The sequence below is a fragment of the Lycium barbarum genome, chromosome 6, assembly GCF_019175385.1.
Source record: "Lycium barbarum isolate Lr01 chromosome 6, ASM1917538v2, whole genome shotgun sequence".
Classification (NCBI taxonomy): domain Eukaryota; kingdom Viridiplantae; phylum Streptophyta; class Magnoliopsida; order Solanales; family Solanaceae; genus Lycium; species Lycium barbarum.
The window spans coordinates 59,087-85,147 of NC_083342.1; the positions used below are offsets into that span (position 1 = coordinate 59,087).

The 26,061-nt window shown below is 37.7% G+C and overlaps 1 protein-coding gene and 2 pseudogenes across 1 annotated transcript; all 3 read right to left on the bottom strand.

Annotated features, from left to right (window-relative positions):
- Positions 1-1,728: 1,728 nt before the first annotated feature.
- LOC132600329 (uncharacterized) lies at positions 1,729-20,827 on the bottom strand. The gene is made up of 3 exons (XM_060313392.1): positions 20,448-20,827; positions 4,428-4,519; positions 1,729-2,620 (listed from the first exon to the last, which is right to left on the bottom strand). Exons 1-3 carry the CDS (start codon positions 20,610-20,612, stop codon positions 2,215-2,217), a joined length of 663 nt encoding a protein of 220 aa, XP_060169375.1. The 5' UTR covers positions 20,613-20,827; the 3' UTR covers positions 1,729-2,214.
- On the bottom strand, positions 5,230-5,294 carry LOC132600917 (U6 spliceosomal RNA; annotated as a pseudogene).
- A 3,388-nt stretch (positions 20,828-24,215) lies between the features above and the next one.
- On the bottom strand, positions 24,216-25,225 carry LOC132599419 (uncharacterized; annotated as a pseudogene).
- Between the last annotated feature and the right edge of the window lie 836 nt (positions 25,226-26,061).

Below are 26,061 nucleotides of genomic sequence, written 5' to 3' on the forward strand. Positions count from 1 at the left end.
TATTAAAAAATCGCATACTTTGTGCCCTCCGTTAGTCTATTCATTGTGCATCAACGGAGAATTTTTCGAGGTGTAACAACGGAGGACCCTCGTTTGGAGACCCGTCGTGTGTATTAGCTCATAGATTTGGCGAGATCTGATAAGCGGGCTCTGTTGGCCCTGAAATTCCACCGGTCCTTACCAAACGGGCTGGGGACGTATAGTGATTGCCTACGTGGGAACGTCGTAGCTTATTTTTCTATTTATTTGGTCCAAACACCGGGGACACGACGTAGCTTATTTTTCAATTTATTTGATCCAAACATCGAGGACCCTCGTTTGGAGACCCGTCATGTGTATTAGTCCATTGATTTTCAAACACCTGATGCGCTGGCTCTATTTGCCCTGAAATTCCACCTGTCCATACCAAATGAGCTAGAGGCCTATACGGATTGCTTACGGGGGCACGGCGTAGCTTATTTTTCCATTTATTTGGTTCAAACACCAAGGACACTAGTTTGGAGACCCGTTGTGTGTGTTAACGTATGGATCTTGCCGAATTCTTTTGACCGGCTCCGTTTGGAACAAAACTTGGTGAATCCATTTGAAACGTCCTGGTGGCCAATACGCATTGCTTCATCATGACTAACTTCGCTTTTTTTGGTGTTTCAGAGTCACGAACCAGAAATTCCGGATCACTTTAACTTTTCGTCTGTGTTAGCGCAGGGATCTTTGCAGAATTTGTTCGATCGACTCCGTTTCAAACCAAGCTTGGTCAGTCTATTCGAAATGACCTAGGGACCAATACTCGTTGCTTCATTATGACTGATGTCGCGTTTTTTGGCGTTCCGAGATCCTGAACCATGAACTCTTAGGATCACCTTAGCTTTTCGTGTGTCTTAGCCCTATGGATCTTTCGAAATATTTTCCCCAAACTTTGTGGGTTTATCTGAAACGGCCTGGGGACCAATACTCCTTATTTTATAATGATTGGCATCGCTCTTTTTTTTTTCTTTTTTTCTTTTTTTTTCTCTTTTTTTTTTTTTTGCATTCCAAAGTCATGGCCTAGAAATTCGGGATCACCTTAGCTTTTCGTGTGAAATAGTCCATGAATCGTGTGAAATGCTTTTGACCAACTCCATTTAGTCGTGTGAAATGCTTTTGACCAACTCCGTTTAGTCCCAAACTTGAAGGATCCATCCGAAGTGGCATGGGACCGATACTTGTTGCTTCATCATAATTCACCTTAAAGTTTGTATAAATTTATAGTATTGAGCTAATTTATCGAACTGCCAAGGAATCACTTTTTTTCCTTGAGGAATAACAATTATTTGTTGACGTGTAGCGATTGCTTGAAGGATAATAATAAGTTTGGTTATTATAACTATCACAATGAGAATTTTTTAGGAGATCGATGCATAACATGTGCTTTTTATGTGAATTTATGGCCAATGGCTGTGTTGACATGAGTAGATCTAAATATGTTAAATAAGTATTTTGATTGAAAGAGCACAACTGCACAAGCATTATGTGGAGACATCATTGAATAGAAATGCGAAAGCAACAAAGAATTCAACAAATATTCACTGACCTATGGGTCCCTTTCTCTTTTTCTTTGCCATAGAAAGACCAAAGGACAATTCAGCATAAGAGTTTGAAGTCAGGGAATGTCTTGGTCTGTATTCAACCATGTCCATCAGTTCCTTGAAGAACAAAATTTTAACATCAACAAAGACTAGAGACAACAGATTTCAGTGCTTGAGAGCAATCAAATTCGATTTCTCAACAAAAAGGAAATATTTCATCACACTTCAATTGTCTTCTCAAAATTAACCCCTAATGTCAAATATGAAGCAGGAGCCAAGGGGAATTGGGATACTAAGAAAAACAGTATCAATCAAAATGTATAGCCTTGTCATAGCTCATAATACAGGACAAACCAATAGCAACTGAACTTTGACAGCATCAAAATTCCCACAAGCTTATTCAAATACTGGATGAAGATCGGTCCATAATAGCTATGTTAAGCTTCACTCGATAATAGTGTAGCTTGACAAAGTGCTATCACTTTTACTGAATCCAACTACCACTTTCCCAGTTGACACTCTTCAAGATTCCTGTAAATACTTTTGCATGTCTTTAACATGTCTCTATACCTAATATCACTATGCCGGAATATCAAAGAGAAAAGGGATTCTCAAAACCAATGCATATCCCTAATAAAATAAGGAATCATCAACCTTGCTCCTTTTGTTCCTTTAAGCGCACAATGCTTTTCAACCATTGCTTCCATGCAGCATCTTCCTGCTGCTCAATCCATGAAAGGAAGGAGCTATCCAGCAAGCAGAAGAAATTGACATAAAGGAGCTGATACCTAACTGGTATATAGCGGAAGTTGGCCACCTGGACAATAGGCCATATACCTCCCTCTAGTATTAAGGCCGGAAGAAAGTCTCTCTTCACACCTTCCACAACTTGAGCAGTATCTTTTCCAGTGGAGTAGCCCATATACGTGAAAAAGACGAGTAAATCCAGGGGCCCAAAGATTACACCATCAACTGCTACTTTTGTAGCAACAAACCGCAGGGATTTAGGTTGCATTTGAAGTCGCAGCCTTATGAAGCGATCCAACCCTTCATACCTAAACAGATAATATAGTGAGATCCATTCACCCAAACATTACAGAAGTAAAACTTATCCGCAGCTTATCTGCAGCCTTTTCAATTATGATTCAATAATTGTTACTTTCAGCTGTCACACCAGAAGAGTAAATTATTGAAGACAAAAAATGATCTAGCACATCAAAAAATTATTTACTAGTGCACATTGTAACAAAACTTAACAGCACTCTGTTTCGATATAATTCCAATAAATCCTATTTATTCAGTTTGTTTATTGTCAGCAAAACTTTTGTCACCACAAGTTCAAGTACTTACACCTGTAGGTTCTACAAAACAAACTAGTGAAACTTTATTTGGCAGGAAATCCAATATCAGAAAAAGAATTAGTCTCAGTCTGACCCGGTTTTAACAAACTAGTGACATCTCATTTGGCAGGAGAATCCAATATCAAGGAAAAGACTTAGTATCAGTCTGGCACTGATTTGTATTATGTTAGGCCAAGTCTTCCAAATAAACTAAGCCAGATGCAGTAAAGACCTCACTTAATAAAGTGGAGAAGAGAGCACAAGCTGAGAGACCCCAATAGTGGCATCGCCTCTGGTACATATAAAATAAACAGATACTGTGAGTCTGAGTACTTGATAAATCTATGAGCATCCAGAGATTAAGATAAGAGTTTAAGGACTGCATAGATTGGAGCACAAGTACCAAAGGGATTAGTTTTAAACTAAAACTTCAGTATTTATCTATTAAATATTCAAACTGGATAAAAAATCTACTATATTCTACTTCAATGGAGTGATATAAATCAATAGATTAGACATTTCGATCGTGGTCCTTAAAGAGAGGAAATGAAGATATATCCACAAGCCACAATAATGCTTCTTTGACCAAAGCTTTAAGATATGGATGCAAAGGAAGACATAATTCCACTTTGCAATTACTGCTAACAAGAAAATTTTACTGCTAACTTACGGAAAATTGCAGGAAACTCATTTTATCAGACGCTAAGATAAGAAATCTATCCTACATTTTTATCTTAAATAAGGTTCAATTGTAGCAACACATATAAGAGCCAAAACAGGAGTATGTCCCTCTGTGGCATCATTAATGACATATGAAAGGTCATATTCAAAAAAAAAAAATCACTACATATGAAAGGTTATGCAGATTTAGCAAGAGCAGCAACAAATTTTTGAACAAAATATACGGCAGCAAGTATGGAATTGACCTCATAATTACTATTTAGTTATTCCCTCCGCTTCAAAATTAAGTGTTCACTTAGCCTTTTGCACACCCCTTAAGAAAATGCTAACTCTTAGGAAAAAATGAGTATTTTGACTAAACTATCCCTAATTAAATACTACCTAATTAATATAGTTTCTTGATTGCATAAAACTCACTTATCTAAATAGGGGTAAATTTGGAAGAAAATAATTAATTCCTTCTTGATTATGTAAGTGGACACTTATTTGAATCAAAATAAGCTAAGTGGACACTTATTATGAACCGGAGGGAGTACTGAGGTTTCCAATAAATAAAGATTTTAGATTGATATAAATTCACATTAACGCCCCATTTTGAGAAATCTCAGAGGAAAGTTGTGAAAGCCGAAAGGTCCAGTAAATTTGAGACTACATTTTTTACTTATTTGCCAAAGGAAAGAAGTATATTTTTATTACAGACAACATATTGATAACTGTGACATAACAATGCCAGTATGCCAGACAGCCCCTTGAAAAGAAATGCGTCACTCCGTGAAGCGTGGAAAATCAGTGACCTAAGCGGAAGCTAACATACATTGCAAATGTATAAAGAAAGGTCTACCAGAAGTGGCCAAGGGGTCCAACAAATGCAAAGCCAAACAAGCTCGTTGTGGCAACTCGTCTCCAGTTGACTGCAAATTCTTTATCTTCATCCTGCAGTTAAGAAGAATAACATTCCCAATAAATAATATATATTACATGAAAATCAGACTGCATAAATTCTTAAAGAGGAGATTCATGCAAACAACTTCAGTACAACTAAAACGACTAAAATCGAGAGGAATAGATCTGTCCAGATTTCAGCAATCACAAGAACTAACAGAAATTGTAGAGAACTTCAAAGAAAATCGAAGGCAAACCTTCCCGCTTTGACAAGTAAACGTGAGCAAATGATAGTTATGTTTCAGTAACACAAGAAAAACACTTAGTCCTTCATTTCATTCCTTTTCTGTTAATGGAAACAGAAACACTCACCCACTTATCTAGCATGCATAATGAGCTAATTTTGAATCAGTATTGCACTCCTCAGCAAAACTCCAGAGTTTTAAAAGCGAGATCAGTCCAGAAGCTAGGTGCTAATAAGCCCTGAAGCTAGGTGCTATTTTACTAGCTGCTTAGTCTTGCTAAGACAGAGCTTCAATGCACGCACCAAAAGATAAGAAGTGTGTCCCAACATTTGACTGATTGCAACTTCTCAAATTCCTATCTATGGTTCAACATACATTCCCATTCAATAAAAGAAGGAACAAAGAAGAAATTAAATATTTATGCCTCGTCAAAAAAAAAATGAAGGGGACCTCGTCAATATTTCCTTTTTAACACTTTTTTTATGAGAACTGTATCTATGAGTAACGACCGAGAATTTGCAGAGGGGTTATCCTAATCTTCTCTATATCGTTCCAATTTTATTGGATGTCCCTCAAGGGACAATTTCCTTCGGGACTTTCTAAAAAGCATTTTTTGTCGTTTTTTCATTAGATTTGACAATATCTTGGTTGATATCTATTTGATCTTGAAGGTTCTAAATCCAGTGAGGAGCCTTAGCTTAAGGAAAAAAAGTTGCCGAGAGAAAAAAGAAAAGGTTTAAAGCCTGGAGTTTTCCAAAAGCAAATGTTTTAAAGAAAAAAAATCCAAAAATAACATGTTCTTGATTTTGGATTTGAAGCTTGAAAATTTGTGGTTGAAGTCGAAGTTGTCTTGAGGTTTGTTGAGAATCATTTGGAGATTTCACTTGAATATTTTTTTTTACATCAAATGATTCAAGACTTCACTTGAATCATTTGTTGTTAAAATACAATCCAAATTCGAGTTGAAAATTTGAATTCCAAACATCAAGGAACTTGAATTGAGTCTTGAAAATCTAAATCTTAATTTCATTGATTGCAAGTGTTTATCGGAACAACCTCTTTACCCCACAAAGGTTGGGGTAAGGTCTGCGTACACCACCCCCTCCCAAGACCCCACTTATGGGATTATAATAGGTATGTTGTTGTTTTTTATTGCAAGTGTTTGGGTGTGATTGAAACTCTTTTCTAAATAGTTAAGGGAACTTGAATCTTAAGCTTGAGCTTGATCGGAGTTGATTTCAGTTATTTGAGTTCGAAAATTTGTGAATTCCATGATTTGAATTCAAAAATCGTGTTAAAATCGAGTGATTGTTGAAAAAAAAAAAGTCTTGATATTGATTGGGGATACCTATATCTAGAGGTTGAAAGTGCTTGAAATTGATCTGAAAAAGTTTGGATCAGATTTAAATCGATTTGAAGAGTCCTAGTCTGTGCCACTGAAAAGGTTGCACCAAATAACCCTAGTCTGTGTCTTTTTCTTCTAAAAAGAGTCTAAGCGTACGCTTCACGCTTCAGGGGTTGAAGCGCCCGCCTCTGTTCACCTCTCTCGCTTCAACTATCTAAAGCGCGGACCTCCGCTTCGCTTCACGCTCGCATTCCTGACTGAATAGTCCTACTTGTGTCATTTAGTTAATTGTGTATGTTGATTTCCATTTCGTGGCAATTGTTTCTTACCTTTATCTTTTGTTTCATTGTGTGCTTGATTTGTTCCTAGTTCGCTAGTTTAAATATCCTTTGTTATTGACGTAACTTCCACTTTGAGCCGATACTTGAATACCTACTTTGAGTTATTTTTTGAAACTGCTAATTATATCTATATTCCATAATGAGCAAAACAGCACATAGGCTGTACTGAAACCATATTTACAGGAGTACTCCAAAACTCTACTGTCATGTTCTATATTGAATCTAAAACATCAATGATAGAGACTGTCATTTGAGTATATCTGATTACACCAAAAACATAGGATCATAATACAATTCAATTTGACCTTCTGCATACTATTCTCTACATTCTCAAAACATCTAGAATTCCTCTCTTTCAAATTGTCCACCAGATGCAAGTAGGGACAATCCTCCATCTACCTCTGTTCTTAGCCAGCAACCCTGCTTCCTCCCAACGCTGAAGTGCTTCTGTAATCTTTCCAGGCATAGTCCATGATATGCCTTTAAGATTTAAGAATAATCTGCAAAGTTATCCTGTAACCTTGCACTGTAGGAATAGATGGTTAACTGTCTCTGCTTTTTCACCACGAAAGAAACATCTGGAGCATAGAGGTATCCCTCTCCTCATCAAATTGTCTTGTGTCAGGACTGCTTCCTTAGCCAGAAGCCACACAAAACATGCAACTTTGTGTGGGATTTTGGTTTTCCAAATGTTTTTCCAAGCCCAGATATTTAGCTGTTGATTGGGGTGGTTCATCTTGCTGTAAGCTAAATTCACATTAAAAGAGCCCTTATTATTATCCTGCCACCATAAAACATCTTGCGCCTGTCTCTAGTCCACTGAACTGCTCAATTGTGCCGAAAAAATCAGCCACTCTTTGGATTTCCCAATCATTAAGTTGCCTTCTGAAAGTAAAGCTCCATCCTTGAGGTGTCCACAATTCTACTATAGTCCTTTGTTGATGTAAGACTAGGCCAATAGCCATAGAATATTCTACGAATAAAAACCATTTAACCAAAAAAAAAAAATTAATTAATTAACAAGAAGAATCCAACTCAAATGCAATGACTTTTCAAAACCCTTTGAGGGTGTCTTCAAACTGTCTATAAATAAGTGAATAGCCATTGTAATTTAACACAACCAAAAACCCCTCAAGAAAAACACAACAATTTTTTACTCCATAAAGTGTAGTAACCTCCTTGGTCATCCAATCATCTTCCTCCTCATATTTAACTCTTATGACCTTTCCCCACAAAGGTTGATTTTCATTAGTATACCTCTATAACCATTTCATTCTGAGTGCCTTGCTCTGTATATTCAGATTCTTGATACCTAATCCCCTATATCTCTTTCCTGCCAGTAGAGATTTCCACTTGGACAAGTGGTATCCTTTCCTTTCTTTGTTCCCTTGCCACAAAAAGTTCCTCCTGATGCTATCCAACCTCTTGATAATCCCTGCTGGTATAGGAAACAAGGACATCATATATGTTGGAAGAGCATCAAGAACTGAGTTAATGAGAGTCAATCCATCACCCAGAGACAAATACTGAGTCTTCCATCTTGCCAATATCTTTTCACAATTCTCAATCACATTATTCCATATTTCTGTGGATTTAGATTTAGCTCCTAGAGGCATTCCAAGGTATATGGTTGGTAAGGTACCAATGTCACCGCCTAAGACTACATTTAGAAGCTCCAGATTTGGTACATCATTGATGGGATACAGAAAACTTTTCCTCCAATTGATGTGTAAGCCAGATATCCCTTCAAACAGGACCAAGATCAGTCTAACATACTTCAGTTGCTCTTCCCCAGCATCACAAAAAATAAGGGTATCGTCTGCATACTGAAGATGAGTTACTCCCAAATTATCTCTGCCAGCTCTAGCAACATCAAACCCTTTTAGCCAACCATTCACATTTGTTGTTTTTACCATGTTGTTTAGGCCCTCCATTGCTAATAAAAACAAAAAAGGTGACAAAGGGTCTCCTTGTCTAAGGCCCCTTTGTGCTCTGAAAAATCCTGCTGGAGAACCATTTATAAAAACTGAGAAACTCACTGTTGAGATGCAATATTTGATCCAATGGATCCATTTCTGTCCAAAACCCATCCTCTCTAGTAAATTCAGGAGATATCCCCAGTTAACATGGTCATATGCTTTTTCAATGTCAAGCTTGCACAAAATTCCTGGTTTATTCTGCTTCAATCTGGAATCTACTGCTTCATTGGCTACTAAAACAGCATCCATAATTTGTTGAAAGTCTACAAGTTTAGCCATCACACCTTTTAACCTTTCTATTAACACTTTTGAAAATATCTTGTAAATGCTGCCTATCAAACTAATAGGCCTGGAGTCCCTTAGTTCCTTAGCACCTTTTTTCTTTCGTATAAGAGCTATGAAGTGGCATTGAGGCTTCTTTCAAATATTTCTTGATCATAGAAGTTCTGGAAAGCACCCATGATATCCTGCTTCAACACCTCCCAACACTTGATGAAAAAACTCATGATGAAACCATCTGGACCAGGTGTTTTGTCAACTGCGCACAATTTTAGACACCTCGGCACTTCATTTTCCTCAAAGTTTCCCTGTAAGAACTCCTCCTCCTCAGTTAACACTGGACAATTTATGAAATTGAAATCAGGTCTCCATTGAACTGTTTCTATATATAGCTTCTGATAGTAGTAAACTATTTCATCTTCAATCCTGATCGGATCCTGAGTTAATTCCCCCTGAATAAGCAACTGATCTATGTTGTTGAATCTTTTGTGCGCATGTGCCATTTTGTGAAAGAACTTAGTGTTTCTGTCACCCTCTTTTAACCACAAGGATCTTGATCTCTGCCTCCATGATATTTCTTCATTTTTGATCAATTCCTCATATTCCATAAAAATTGTTGCCTTCCTTACTGTCTCCTTTTCTGTCAGCCTTCTATCTTCAAGGACTGCATCCAATTCTGCCATTTTTCCTAATAGGTTCTCCCTCTGAGAGCCCAAGTTTCCTTGCTCACTTCTACTCCACTCCTTCAGTATAACTTTTAGAGCCTTTAGTTTGCAAGACAATATGAAATCAGGTCTTCCAGTGAAGTTGAAAGAATTCCACCGTTCCTTAACTCTGTCAGAAAAACCTACAGTTCCAAGCCACCAATTTTCAAATTTGAAATAGTTATTGCTCCTATTCCAGGAACCACCTTGTAAAGCTAGTGGGATGTGATCTGAGGTTAGCCTCTGAAGAGGAATTTGTTTCAAATTACTAGAACTATCATCCCACTCTTCTGAGATCAAAATCCTATCAATTCTGGAGGCTATATCATGATTGTCCCCTTTAAACCAAGTAAAATTTGCATCCTCTAGTTGCAAGTCAATTAGTTTCATATCTTCAATAAAATCAGAGAATTCCCTCATTCCTCTTGTTCTCCTAATGCAATTTCTTTTTTCTTAAATGAATGTAGTGACATTAAAATCCCTACACACAGCCCAGGGCCCTTCCATTAATCCCCTGACAGAGCCAATTTCCTCCCAGACTAGCCTTCTTTCAATATCTTTGTTAGGAGCATACACCCCTGTAATATGACAAGAAAAATTCTGAAGTTGTGCCTCAAATTTGCAAGTCAGGGTATAGGCACCTACTTCCAAAATCTCTCTTTTCCAGCTCCTACTATCCCACGTCATCACTATCCCCCCTCTTGTTCCACTGGCCTCCAAGCAAGCAAATCTCAACTATCTGCCTCCCCATATTTGCATCACCAACTCTCCTATATCCCCCTCAAACTTGGTTTCCTGGAAGCAAATAATGTCCGCATTCCAGTCCATCACCAAACTTTTAACCAATCTTCTTTTGTTTATGTCGTTCAGTCCTTTTACATTCCATGATACAAGTTTGAATTGCACCAAGAAGTAGATAAGATGTTCCTCTCCTTCCTTCTATTCCCGCTGCACTTGAATTTGACATCAAAGGCCACAAGACTTTTAATTCTTGTACACCTTTAAATCTTATCTTCTTACAAACAGCTTCAGATTCCATTCTTCTTGCTTGTCTGCAACTATCAACTTGTAGTAATAATTCCAAACCCTCCTCTTCATGACCTTTAAAATCTGCCCCCAACAATTTTCCCATTTCAATCATATTTTGCTGAACCCAAATTGATGCCCTCCTCTATTTATCAAGAATCGATTGTTGTTGTTGTTGAATAAGAAGAGGTTCTGCTTCCTCTATCTCCCAATCTTCAATTGTCATAATTGCATTATGATCAGGAGTTTTACTTGAACCTTCTTCACCTCTGTTTCTGTCATCATCCTTTAATGACATCCCTAAATTTTCCCTGACTTTCTGTCTCGCTTATCTGTTGCACTTCTCCTTCTCCTGCCAAATCCCTATTTATATTCACCACTTCCATCTCGTTCAGACTTGGTTGTTCTATGGCTTGCATGTTCATCTGCGTTGTGTTCTGGAGAAGACGTTGCTCGAGATCTTCGACTACACAGTCTCTGAATTGGGTTGTTGCAAGTTAAGTCATTAAAAATGACGGGCTGCATAATCAGGCTCACCTTTCCTCATCATTGAAGTCCCAGTCTTGGGCTCCTTAATTTGGCCCAAAACAAATGATAATTCATTTAAGTCACGCATGTGCAAGTCACATGTGACTTCTGATTCCTTCTCAACGGTTGTTGAAATCCCACCCACGTGATCTCTAAAATTCAAATCCCTAATTTGATGGGATTGTCGTACAGTTCTGCAGAGACCACTCTTCATTACCCGCTAGAAAAAGGAAGATCTGGGTTTTCCTCTATCCCTTCTTCTCCGACATCATCCCTCTCAGATTCTGGCTTAGATTCAAATCTGACTTTGCTCTCCGCCCATATAGGGAAATATTAAGTGATACCCTCCCGAGAAATCGCTACTTCTCTTGGCAAACTTCTCCCATCATTCGAAACCAAGATTCTGGCCCACTTCATATGATTTTTAAGCTGTGTCTCCTCTTCAGTGGCCACCCATCCTCCACATAGTTGACCAATTTCTTGGAAAACATTGTTCGACCACAAGTGCAGAGGGATTCCAACTGCTTTGAAACACATCCCACCATTGGGTTCCACTACTCAAGGCTGAATTTGAATTTCCTCCACTTCCATTGTCCTTGGAGGACTCGTTCGGCCATATATCTATTGGGAAATTTGAAAAGGAACAAGTCTCCATACATCTCATATATGTTTACCCCAAAAGCTTTCTTCCACATTGTTGTCGACCATCTCCTTATCTCGGAAAAGGTAGGTTTTTCCTTGACTTCCACTCCAAAATTCCCAACGAGACATCTTTTCAGTAGCCCGTCCTCTTGAGTGTCAGATTGTGTTGTGACTTCAATGTTGCCTTTCTTGCTTTTCACCTCTGCTTTTCGAAGGTTCTTTGATTGCCATTTACCATCTCGTACAGCCTTTGCATATGGGTAGTTAGCTTCAGTTGCTCTTGGAGAACTTGCCAGTTCTAGCTTTTTGGGACATTTAATGAAATAATGCTATGTCGCACCAACCAGTATTTAAGACTGGTTCTGGAATGATGAGTACTGATCTCCCCCCGTTATTTAAGGATAGAATGCTCATATATCTCCTATGTTCATTATGTTTCCTGGTACAGAAGTGCTCCGCATCACTTTCTGTGGTTTTCCATCTCCTTATCACCTTTTTTTTGTCTCTTGAGGCTTCTTTTAGCGTAAAACATATCCACTCCATGATCTTGTTGCTCATGGATAACCTTCGCATCATCTTACGACTCCTCTCAACCCATTCAAACCTAACTACAGTGTCCGATATCCATCTGGTGATGTCGAAAGACTTGAACCCGACGTTCAAATATATCCTGTTCTCCCCCATTCTTGAGAAGAAAGAACTAAGGACGAAAAAAAGTAGGGAAGAAAAGCGATCACAAAAGGTGGTAAATTAAGAAGGAAGGAAAGAAGAGAAGCAAATTCCGGTAGGAGCCCACCGGAAAGGGTCGTTCTCTTTCCTAGGAAGTAGGAGAGAGAGGGTTCTTGGGGAATGTGCCTGGGAACATGTTATATTTATTTTTTATTTTTTTGAGAATCGTAATGTTAAAAGAAACATGTTATATTTTTAAGTCTTTACTTCCCTACTTGGAGTTATTTGAGAATATAGGTTGTTTAAGAGAATTATGGATAGCCCGTATGTGAGAAAAAGCTAGAGTGATGAGTTCAATGAGCGAGGCTGCAAAAGCCAGACCTCTGAGTGTAAACATGAGTATTGAGTAACATATACTTTGAGTGATACATTAAAGGAGTGATTTATGAAGTCCTTGATTTAACAAGCCAAATTTTCTTGGTTGAGATATTTTTTGTAGGTATAAAGAGTTATATGAGAGATTTGGACGGTTATGGGAGTTCTTTGGGAGGTCCCTATGATAGTAATGGAATGTCGAGACCGTCTAATGAATCTACTTCAAGTGGAGGAATGTTGGGAACATTTTATGAAAAGAAAGAACATGTAGAGAGTTGGCATAAATTTGAAGTAGATATTAAAGGATGTGCAGATTGCATTATTGAGATTGATAAGCATCTTCTTAAAAATTTATAGAACCCGTTGTTGTTGAATGTTTGAAGATGCCTTTTCGTCTATGTTGCTCGGACTCGGGTGCGGTGGTCGGATACGGGTACGGATCTAGAGGTCCGATTCGTCATGATCTAAATATTAAGATTTGTGGGTATGGATCCAGGTACGATACGGGTGCTGGGATTCGGCAAAAAATAATTCAACATTCTAAAAATTTATAAAACCTAAATTGTGAGCTATTATGTGGAAAACTTGAGAAAATATTGATCAAGAGTAGAATCCTCTTGGAAGGAGGTAGACATAGAAATTTCTATGTATAAGCTATTCCATTTTCTTCAATTTCACCATAGCTTTTGTTTTGATTACATAACTCATTGAATCTGACCGGAATTTCTCCCTCGATTTTGGTCAAAGTACCCAAAATTGGTTGACTAAATTGAGTACGGATCCCACACCCACACCCTGTCGTATCGACACTGATACGGCACCGAAAATGAAGAGTTCGAGCAACATAGCTTTTCGTAACGGAGAATTACCTTATGAGTTTACTGGAATAAGCATTGACAAAAAGGTAGCCTCATTTGCTAAGGGACTACCAAGAAAAAGTTTGGTGTGATATACTTCCTTTCCTTTACAATGTTGTCTAATGTGTTTAGGAGTTCCTTGGTTTAATGATTATGACTTTTGGTTTGAGAAGGAATTGGGAATGTTCGCATTGAAGGAAGGATGCAATACTTATTTATATCCGTGACCCAGAAATGCTTTATGGATAACATGTTTCCTCTAGGGACTACCAAGTTTGAAGACTTGAAAGAAATTCAAGATGTGACCCTTTTGACAACTGCTCAACTTAACAAAAGAGGGTCAAGTGAGTTGTAGAGACCTCATTCTTGGACAACCAGAGCTTGTGGAGCATATGTCATACCATTTCAAGGAGTGCCATGTTATCCTTACTACCAGTGCCTCCAACTGGAATGCAAGGTAGCTTGGCATCACCTAATCCTTATTTTTGTGCTATTAGTGCTGCAAGTGTGCCATGTGTAATGTGATACATCTTTATGTGCAGAAAATGCTTCTAAGAGTGTGTATGTGATTCATGAAGTTTCTAGTCATAATTCTTTGAAGCTGTTTATTCCGAATTCTAATGGTGAAGTTTGTGACTATCCTTGAAAGTGTGATAACAATGATGATTCTTGTGTTTGAAATATTTTTTTTAGAAGGTAACAGTTGTGTGTATTTGACCAAATCAGTACATAGGTTCTACAGAGGAAAGAACTGATCCAAAATCCTAACAAGAACCAAGGATATCTATGATAGAATCAGTATCTTCTAGGTAAATCTGCTTGCACCAGAAACAAAAAAGTCTAATGCAACTCAATTTGATCTTTTGTACTGTATTGCTGCTATCTTCAAAACACCTGGAATTTCTCTATTTTCACATTGTCCACCAGATACAAGCTGGGACAACCCTCCATCTGTATCTATCTGAAGCTCCTACTCGCGCCTCCTCTCAGCTATATAGTACATGAGTAATCTTCTTTGGCATTACCCAAGTAATGCCTATGAAATTAACAAATATCCTCCAGAGCTGGATTGTTATCCTGCATTACAGAAATAGATGGTCATCCTACGTTATAGAAATAGATGGTTGACTGTCTCAGCCTCTTCACCACATAGATAGCATCTAGAACAAAGAGAAATCTTTTTCCTCTTGAGTTTTTCATGGGTCAAAACAGCTTCCCTTGCCAGTAGCCAAGTGAAGCATGCAACTTTGAAAGGAATCTTCACTTTCCATATGTGCTTCCATGGCCATTGGTGCATCTGTTAATTGGCTTGGTTCAAAAATTTGTAGGGTGAGCCACCTTAAAAATGCCCTTGTTGTCTTCTTTCAACCATAGTTTGTCTGCTCCTTCTTGTGTGCCTTTAAATTCTTCAAGCTGCTTATAGAATTCAGTCAGTGAAGCTATTTCGCAGTCATTGAAATTCCTCCTAAACTGAATGTTCCACTCTTGAGAGGTCCAAGTTCAGCTACATTCTTCTGTTATTGAACAACCAGCCCACGAATGTCAAGGAAGAGGTCCTTCAGACATCCAATACCCATCAAATGGATCCTCCTAGAAGGTGTTGCACAGTTGCACCCATCGTCCACCTTGATAGTTGTATGATTCCTCGTGAAAGGCCACAGTCCTCTTATGAATTTCCACAGACTAACGCCATAAGGAGTATGCACCTCCTTAGAAATCCATTTTGTTGTCCTCACCATATTTTGCTTTGATAATGCTTCCCCAGTAGAATTGAGGTGCTTGGGAGTACTTCCATCCATTCCAATCTAAGAGCCTTACTCTGCAACTTTAGGTTCCTGATGCCTAATCCACCATGCTTTTTCCCCAAACATTACTCCATTTGACTGAACGGAATACTTTTTTGTCCTTATTTCCCTGCCAACGAAAATCCCTTCTGAGCTTGTCTAGTCTATGCTGATGGGAAAGATGGACACCATACATGTTGGGAGTGTATCCAGTACTGAATTTATGAGAGTGACTCTACCCCCTCGTGACATATATTGTGATTTTAACCCAGTTAATGGATTTGGCACCTAAAGGCATTCCCAAATAAATGGTGGGCAGTGGTCCTACTTCTCCACGCAGGTCATAGTCAGCTCCTCCATATTAGAGACTTCATTGATTGGACACATGAGACTCTTTTTCCAGTTTAAATGTAAACCAGGGACTCCTTCAAACAACACCAAGATAGTTCTCAAAATTCTTAGTTGATCCTTTTCAGCATCACAAAAGATTTACGTGTCACTTGCATACTGAAGATGTGTGACTTCCATGTAGGCATATGAGTTTGTAGCCGCCTCAAAACCTTTGAGACATTCATTGGTTCTTGCCACCTTAATCATGTTGTTCAGGCCCTCCATAACTAGAATAAAAAGGACAGGGGACAAAGGGTCACCCTGTCTTAAACCTTTCTGAGCTAGGAATTCAGGCGATCCATAAATAAGAATTGAAAACTTGATAGTTGAGATACAATATCTTACCATTTGATCTATTTTCCTCCAAAACTGTACATGAGAGCATCTTCAATAAGAACTCCCAATCGACATGGTCATAGACCTTTTCAATATCTAACTTGCACAATATACCTGGCTTCTCCTGTTTGATTCTAGAGTCAACTGCTTCATTAGAAATTATAACAGCATCCATTATTATGAGAGCCATTTGTTGAACATCCACCAGCTTGCCAATAACCCTTTTCATTCTCTCTATTAGGACCTTTGAGAGTAACCTGTAGACACTGATATGGGTCTAAAGTTTCTCAATTCCTCAGCTCCTGTCTTCTTTGGAATCAACGCTATGTAGGTTGCATTGTAGCTTTTCTCAAAAACTCCATGAGAGTGGAAGTTTTTGAAAGTATCCATGATGTCCTGCTTTAGTACAACAACATACCCAGTTGGATCCCACAATGTGGGGTCTGGGGAGGATAAAGTGTACGCAGACCTTACCCCCACCTTGGAAGGTAGGGAAGTTGTTTCCGAAAGACCCTCGGCTATGTCCTGCAAAAAAAAAACCATTGTGTAACCATCTGGACCAAGGGCTTTGTCCATGGCACACATCCCCAGACATGAATACACCTATTGCACATAAAAATCACCTTGAAGAGCTTCTTTTTCATCTTTAATGATGACTGGACAGTTGATAGGATTGCAAGAAGGTCTCCATTCTAGAGTCTCAGACTAAAGTTTCTGTAGAATTCAATAATTTCCCCTTTGATTCTTCCTGGATCTTCCACAATTTCGTCTTGGATCACTAGTTGGTCTATGTTGTTGCTTCTCTTATGTGCATTGGCCACTTTATGAAAGAAGCTGGTGTTCATGCTCCCCTCTTTAAGTCATAGATCTTTGTCTCCATGCAATTTCTTCATTTTTGATGTGTTCTTCATATTCCATCAAAAGAGAAGCCTTCGAAACTGACTCCTCTTCTGTCAATATACGGTTCTCATGTACAGCATCCAGATGACTCAAAAGCTGAGTCTTTTGAATGCCCAGATTACCTTGACTAGCTTTGAGTTTGCAAGTCTAAATGTAGACAGGCTTGCGTGTGAAGTCAAATGAATTCCACCAATCTCTAATTTTTCCACAAATCCTTCAGTAATCAGCCACTAGTTATCAAACTTGAAATAGGATTTGTTTTTGGAATGATTAAACCAATTAACAGCCCATTATAGCAATAAATTTAAAATAACCCTATTCTTTTTTACTTACAAATAATAGCCTGTCCGGCCACTTTCATTTAATTTATCAGCCCAAAACTAACACCCCTTTTCTTATCTCCACAAAATCACAAAACCCCCTTTTTGGCTCCCTTTTCACCATCTCCAACGGCTCCATGGCAGCCAACAAACAAACAAAAGCTGTTTTTCTTCTCCCTCTCCATCGTCAACCCTCTCTCCCACTCCGCTATTCATGGTATAATGCTGGTTATATGCTGTCTTGTAAGCCCATCTCAGAGGAAAATGAGACTTCCATTGAATTTGAAGTGTAATGGCTGCTGGTATGTAATGGCAGATGTGTATAACAGTTGTATCTTTATTGTCTAACAGTGTTATGCATGTTGTTATACACCTTTTATAGTACTGTATAATCAGGCTAGGACTTTAAAAGGTGATTTAGAAGAGTTCATAGATGTATGCATTGTTATACAGTGTATAAAATCTATATAAACAGTGTATAAACACCTCTATACATTGTATAAACAGTGTATAAATATCTTTATACATTGTTTATATAGTGTGTATATAATTATACACTTAAATGGCTATATGAATGTAATGGGTGCTAAAGGACAGTGATGTATTTTCTTTTTCTTTTGGTGAATTTCAAACAGAAAAATGAAGATAAGATCTGGAAAGAAAGATGTGAGAAGTGAAAGATTTATTCTTCTTTTTTAATTTTATAAAAACAAGGAGGGAGAAAATGATGAAAAGCATATGGTGTTAAGGTCAGAGGAAATGGAGGTAAATTGTGTGAAGACATGGGTTACTTTGTCCACCTAAATTGAAGATGTGGTTAAGCGGTAGTAAAGAACAATATAGCGGTGCTTTTCATCGGGCTAGAAAAGTTTAAGGTTATTAGAATGAGAGTTTATGGCTAGGCTGAGAAAGAAACACTAATGGGTGGTTAATTGTGTTTTTTTCCGTTTGTTTTTCTCCCAAATTCCACATTGTAAGGAAACAGGACCGTGATCAGGTTCCAATCTCTGCAAAGTGTCTGTTTGACATTCCTGAACCTGTCATCCCACTCTTGTGTTGGAAATATTAATGTTAATAAAGTTGATGCCTTTGATGAAGTTGCTAAAACTAGTACTTCTTTGGTAGAAATTGTGCATGATAAAGCTTTGGTTGTAAATGAAGACATGTTGGTTAGGAGAGTTGTCTAATTTTTTGGAAGGAGTGGATGATACTCAAAGGCATTATCTCTTCTATACTAGATACATGATTTTGGAAAGGACGTGCACTTTGGCAGTTGATGGAGAATGACCTCTTTCTATATTTGGAAACAATTTACCTTTATGCAATGATTTATAGCCACACAAAATATATGTGACTCATTTAACACCATTAAGTTTAAAAGTCTTCTCTTCTTTAATAAACTCCGTGCCCGGTCAAATGGGTTCACATAAATTGAAATGGAGGGAGTAAAAGTTAACCGAACAGTACCGATACCGGAAAAAATCGAGAAGATTGGGACGGTTTCAAAAAAGTGTAATTCTAATTATACAAAAGAATAACCGATAAACTGGAATGGTCTAAATCCTTTACCAAGTACTAGAAGGATTTTGTTTACCCAGAAACCATGAATCGCCATTTCTAATTGGAGTATCTGGTAAATGGAGCCTTACAAGAAAGAAGCAACGAAATGGTTAAGGATATATCACTTAGACCAAGCAGTATGCTAAACTCTTCCATTATTGTAGTACTGTGACAACGAAAATTATGAGTCGAGAAGGATTTATTGCTGATTAAGGTGTGGGAAATGGATTCCACTTTCACTAGTCTAGTCGTTGAAAAGGCTTACTGCCTCAAGGTGATGGAGTGCAACTAATATAGTCCAATTAATATAAGAAAAGCAGCTGTCCTGATGGATTATGTGATCTTTGTCAAAACAACTTTGGATTTTTCATAGTGCTCTCCGTGGTATGCATATTCTTCTGGCTAAATTACAACATCATACCCAGTAAAATCCCATGAAGTGGGGTCTAGGGAGGTAGAGAGGTTGTTATTCACTGAAATAGGTGTCTTCAACTTGTAATTGAAAAGGCTTGTGAACCCGTCTCTTGGGATTTTCTTATAAGGTCGTCAAGAGAAAGAGCTTTTCTGACTATTAAACAAAGTGAAAATAGAATGCCTCCGGAAAAACAAACTGAAAGTTTAGCACTTATAAAGATTATTAGTATGTTCAGATGAAAGAGGAGTAGCAATAGAACAAGAGATAAAAGAGGAAGGGTAAAGGAAAAATTGCTTGTTTTGTTAGAAAGTGAAAGAGGAAGAAAGGAGGAAGTAGTAATCACATTTCCAAACACCTTGAGGAGTAGGATAAACACTAGGCAAGTAAAATATCTAGCCCCGTCCCTATACACCTCCCCTCTTCCTCTTCAACCAACCATGGGTACAAGCAACAAAGTGCTAGCAAGATGCTAGGAGGCTCCAGAATATACAAAGTGCTAGCATGTCAATCTTACACTATTCATTGGTGGATAATACTATTTAAATAACTTTAGAAGATAAGAATAGTCTTTGATGGTCCAATTACTCTTAGGATAGAGATAGAGAATGCCAAACTGGAGAACAGGGTGAGGAATCATTGAGATCTGAACTCCTGACAATATGGTTCGACTTGCGCCTCTTTAGCCCTCAACTGAACAACAATTACAACTATGTTTCGCTCTCAAACTAGTAGGATCGGTAATTTTGCTTTATTTGGGTCCTTTATTCTTCTTTTTTTATAAGGAAATTTTTATTGAAAAGGTACCAAGCTGGTATTAAAAAAAAAAAAAAAGGACTCATACAAAGACCAAACAGACAAGTTGTTACTCTTTCCTTCCTAACAACTCTAGAAAATCCATATATTGGTCCAGACTAAAAAACAGGTTGTTATTACATCAGAAAAACAGATTATGCAAACATTTATTCATGACTCTAAAAATGTGAATACATGCTTTGTTCCTCTCCAGGCATAAGGTCCAAAGTGGGACGGTCTTCCAAATCCTTTGGGTTCAGTTCATTTAGGTATCCAATAACTTCATCTTTTTTTAGCCCTTAGTCCAACCTAGCTACAAGAAGATACATCCCACAAACTAGCTACAACTTATTATTGTTAATAATAGTACATTCTTTCACGGGATGAATACTGACAATCAAGTATAATGGAAATGAATCAACAGAAACCCTAGTGGATTTCAAAGCAGAGGAAAGACATAAACATCAATTAATTGAGAAGCAAATATCGTACAGTGGTAAGATGATGATGATGATGACGGTGTTTCTTGGCAGTGTAGTGAGTAACGGCTTGAGCAGAAACGTCGCCAAAACCCCAAATCAAACCGGAGCTGATGACCTGTGTCTTTACGGGATGTACTGCCAAGCAATTTTGGTACCATTTCCACACCCTCAACATCTATCTATCTCTATGTCCTAAATCCCAAACAATGTGCTTCTTCTCTCTTGTTCAAAAAATGGTGTCTCGAGTCTTATTTGACAAAAATGCAAAATGGGTTGAATGAATGCACGCTCGCTCGCTCGGGGGAAAACGCTTTTTTGTTACCGATGAACCTACCCCCCCAACCTCCTCTCTCTCCTATTTTCTTCTCTTCTCACGCAATTTGACTTATCCGTGTTGTAATGTGCGTTGTAATTTCTATCTAGGTAACTAATTGTAGTAAATTCTTTTAAATATATTTAATTACATAAAATAAAACGTGTGATGTTTTTTTGTCATAAAATTCTTGTATTTTTCTTCATTTTTACTAATATAATGTGGGCTCACTTTTACTTGTCCACTATACTAAAAATAAATTTTCACTTTTACTTGTCCACTTTAGCATATCATCAAGGAAGGAAAGACAAACATTTTTTTTTCTTATTTTACCCATAACATTTATTACTCATTTTTAAATTATTCTCCAAGTCCAATGAAACTATACATCAACTAACATAGGTCTTATAGTAAAATACATACTTCATTTATTAAATTTTAAGGGACGTGTAAAGTCAAAAGTAGACGGCGGAGTATGAGCCCGTTTGGATTGGCTTATAAGTTGGCTTATAAGCTGTTTTTAGCTTTTTTGAGTGTTTGGCTGACCAGCTTAAAGTATTTTTGTACTTAAAATAAGCTCAAAAAAATAATTGAGTCCATTTGACTTAGCTTATCTAAAGCAGCTTATAAGCTGAAAACAACTTATAAGCAAAAAAAAATAAGTTGGACTACCCCAACTTATTTTTTTTGACTTATAAGCTGTTTTCAGCTTAAAGGCATAAACCCATCCAAACAGGCTCTATATCTTAAACTTGGTCTGATGTAATGGTACCAAATCTCCAAATCGTATTCTGTCAAATATTCGGGCTACAAATTTATTCATTTGTGCAATGTAAAAGATAGTTAAATTCAACCATGGCATCCATTTTGAGGGTTCACTTTGCTGACCATACTTAGCAAATTCAAATTAGTTGGATAAGAGTATTTCGAATTCTTAAAAAGAGAAAGAAACAAAATTCCGAAAGATGAGTAATGATCATCTTTTTAGTTGTTAATTTGTGTCATTGAGACAGATGGATGGAGCAAGATACAAAACAGTCATGGTCGTGTCTTGCGTTGGGCATAAGAGGAGGTCGTAGAGGTTGGGCTCCCTTCTTTTGGGGTGGTCTTTAAATTTTGTCCCTCATATTTGAAATCTTTAAATTTTGTCCTTCAGCTAAAACTCATGTATTCCAGGTTCGAACCCCCACTCAGTCAAAAAATTTTAAAAAATTCGCAAGGCAGAGTTTAAAATATCGCTATGCCCCCACCGGCATACACTTGTTAAGGAATTAGCAAAGTTTTGCCGGACCCGGCATACTTATGCCTTATAGGCAGACTTGGCATAAGTATGCCGGGTCCGGCATAACTTTGGTAATTCCTTCACAAGTTTATGTCGGGTCCGGCATACTTATGGGCAAACTTTTAGTTAAGTCTTAACTAAAAGTCTTTTCCTAGTTATGCCTTATAAGGCATAACTTTTCCTTAAGACATAGACTTTGTCTTATAAGACAAATTTTTAATTATGTCTTAAGGAAAAGTTCCGCCTTATGGGGCATACTTTTAATTATGCCTTATGGGGCATACTTTTAGTTGTGCCTTAACTAAAAGTCTGCCCCATAAGGCATAACTAGGAAAAGACTTTTAGTTAAGGCTTAACTAAAAGTTTGCCCGTTAAAAATTTGCTCAAATGTATGTCGGACCCGGCATAAACTTGTTAAGGATTTGTCAAAGTTATGCCGGACCCAGCATAATTATGCCCAGTCTGCCCATAAGGCATGAGTATGCCGGGTCCGGCATAACTTTGGTAATTCCTTAATAAGTGTATGCCAGGTCCGGCATACACGCGACCCAAACCTTGCCTTGCAATTTTTTTTTAATTTATGCTTGAGCAGGGGTTCGAACCCAGAACCTCATGATTTCTGCGTGAACGCTCAGGGTTGCAACATGAAGGGCAAAAATTAAAGACCAGCAATATGAGGGGCATAATTTAAAGACCACAAATATGAGGGGCAAAATTTAAAGACCACCCCAAAAGAAGGGCAATCCGCGCAAAAAAATGGTAGGGGTTTAATACTTCTTGGGCAATTTGCAAAATTGGCCTTCGCTGGGGGTGGTCTTTAATTTTTGTCCCTCAAAATGGTGGTCCTTAAATTTTGCCCTTTAGGTTGCAAATTCTGCCTTAAGCCTTAAAGGCAGAATTCTGGCCATGCAAATTTTGCCTTAGCATGGGTATATTTGGCAGAATTTGCATGGCCAGAATTCTATCTTAAGGTAGATTCTGCCTTGTGATTTTTTTTTCTTACTGAGTTGGGGTTTAAACCCATAACCTCGGGATATTAGGCGAAGGGCAAAACTTAAAGAGCACCGATTTAAAGGGCAAAAATTAAAGACCACCCCAAATGAAGGACAATCTGTGTAAAAAAAAGTTTCTTTTTTCGTTCCAATTTATGTGGCAGAATTTTACTCGATAGAGAATTTAAGAATGAAGGAGAACTCTTAAAACAAGTGGTTTTATACTTAAACTTGTCGTTATATTAGGGCAATTCGCAGGAATGCCCTTATTTTGGGGTGGTCTTTAATTTTTGTCCCTCAAATTGGTGGTCTTTAATTTTTGTCCTTCGCCTAATACCATGAGGTTTGGGGTTCGAACCCCAGCTCAGTCAAAAAAAAAAATCGCAAGCCAGAGTTTTATAGCAAACTTAGGCCTATTCGGGCCAAAGTTAGGCCTGCAGGCAAGTTCTACCTGGTGAAATTTTTTAAAATTTTTGACTGAGCGAGAATTCGAACCCGGAACATAGAAGCTTTAGGCGAAGGGCACAAATTAAAGATCAGTGCATTTGAATGGCACTCCGCGCAAAAAAAAAATGTTATATTATGAACCCATATCAAAGAGTCCAATAAATATAGTGCTAAGAATTTTAAAGTTTAAATCATGATTTAACTTGTGCACGTGACCTTAAATTTCTTAGTTGGTTGTTAACACTCTCACTTCTTGTTTCTGACTTTTCCGGGGATATATGTAAACTCTCAAATCATCCTTACAGCCCAAATTTGCATAACGTCCAGAAGAGTTGATAAAAGTAGAAATCAGGACAATTTTCACGCTTTGGGGAAGATGTATCAGTTAAGTGATCCTGTTGAGAAACACATTCAATCGGAAATTAGGAAGGGGTTGAAGGAGAATTTTTAGTGGGATATAAGTGGCTCAAGGAAACAACACAAGATCTATCCTTTTTTACCAGTCACAACTAAAAACTATTATAAGTGCATTGATTCCAAAGAAGTATTCCTGATACAGCGTGTCATTGTGAAACAACACCAGGAAAAAATGACTCAATGGAAGTATGAAATAGAGAATACAAAGAAAAAATAACTTTGTTTAATTAGCTTTAAATCTACAGAGGAAAAAAAAAAGATGTGTAACATAGGCTGCCTTCTGTAATGCCCCTATATTGTTTTCGTTATTATACCCATGCTCCATGAATCACTCAAAGGTTGAAAATTTCAAGTGGAGAAACTTAAGTTGCAGTCTTCAGCTCAGGAGCTGCAGCACTCGAGTAAACTGGGTGAAGCACATGACCATCCTTGGGCTCAACGTGCACCCACTTGCGCCCACTCAGCTTGTGGTGCTCAAACTTTACGCAACCTTCTTTCAGAGCATAAAGCGTGTGATCTTTACCTATTCAAACATAGTTTCCAGGATGGAATCTTGTTCCCTTTTGACGAACAATAATATTTCCAGGTATCACCCTCTGCATCCGAAAATTTGTATTAGAATAAGAATACTGAAGGGCACAAGGAATTGACTTGAAGGGGTACTTGGGAAGCAATGGTTTTGATAACATCTCTTTCAATGCCATAATCCATCATCTCCGTGTCATCAGCGAAGAGAATCCTTACCTCTCCACCAAATTTCTTCACCACTAGATTATTTGGTTTTGAATGACGGCCATACTTTGTGGATCCTGTTGTCTTTTTGGTAGCCCAACGCTTAAACATCAAGCCCAATCCATTCCCAGATACATCTGAAACAAGTAAAACATACATTAGAAAATTCAAAGCTTGTGTTGGTGGCATTTATTCAGTTTTGTAAAAACTGAGTTTGAATTGTTGCTTTTCAAGTTTTTGCAAAAACTTTAGATTTTGAGTTGCAGGATATTAAAAACTGAAAGAATTCTTCAAACAGTTCTTTCAAACTCGGTATTTGCGAAAACTGAAACAAATGCCATCGTTATTTATTTTGAAAGCCAAAGCTTCATGAAAGAGCAAAATGAAATACATATACCACTAGCAGCATTGTAAATAGCTATTCTTGTTACCAGATCTCTGATATTTAACCTCCTAAATAATGATGTTGCAGGGTTCATCCTGACATTCACCAAGCCTGGCACTGAAGAAAACAAATGATAATGTATGTTAAAGATGAAAGAAGTGGACAGCATCTACAAGGAGTAATAGAGCAAGAACAATGAATATTGAGTTGCACAAAATGGTGGCTCACGTTTTCCATTCCTTGAAGGAGTATATATACACACAGTAACACGAGTTCAAAAAGTATAGAGAAGATAATATAGTTACAAGTAATGAAATAAATCCTAGATTCGGATAGACTGTTATTTCTATGAGTCTCTCCTAATACTCCCTTGCAGACTGAAGGCGCACGTTTTCCATTCCTTGAAGGCACCCCAAGTGCTTGAAATTGTTGAAATATTAAAAAACACATCAGATTTCTTTTCCACATGGTAAAATCCAAATAATTATCAACCATCACAAGATAATAACGATGACCTATGTGGAGAGAAAGGGAGTAGGACCCAAACATCACTAAAATAAGTTGAAGAACAGAAAGTATTTTTATTTCGAATAAGAGGAAGAGACAAACATCTAAACTTGCTAGGTTGTTAAGCGGTGCACACTTTATTGAACTTAAAAGAAGAAAAAGAAAGCTTGTTGGAATTTAATATTTGATGGAGAAGACGATGATCCAGATGACCCAAGACATTGATGCCATCACTGGGGAGACTTTTGCGGCCAAGAAAGTTGTAGGTCGCAACTTAGATGAAAGGGTGTACCACTTGGACCAGAAAGTAGAATTTTCTAGGACACCTGATCCTCTACAAGAAAGAAAGTGGGATCAATACAAAAAAGACTATTGTCACTAGCAGACTTGTGAACCGAAAGAAGAGATCTAGTGATATGAGGAGCATGAAGAATGTTAGGAAGATTAAAGGAATGAGTTGAAGAACGGAGAATAGAACTACCAGTGTGAGCTATTGGCAGAGCTTGGTCCAGTATGAAGTTGATCGGTTCACTTGTAATCTTCAAGTCT

Bases quoted from the DNA above. Each gene is read 5' to 3' on its own strand.
- LOC132600329 (XM_060313392.1), bottom strand. From the start codon at position 20,612: ATGTTGAGGGTGTGGAAATGGTACCAAAATTGCTTGGCAGTACATCCC. The intron at 4,520-20,447 runs GTACGATATTTG...TCTTAACTGCAG, and splicing joins ATCATCATCATCTTACCACT to GATGAAGATAAAGAATTTGC. The intron at 2,621-4,427 runs GTAGACCTTTCT...TTATCTGTTTAG, and splicing joins GGACCCCTTGGCCACTTCTG to GTATGAAGGGTTGGATCGCT.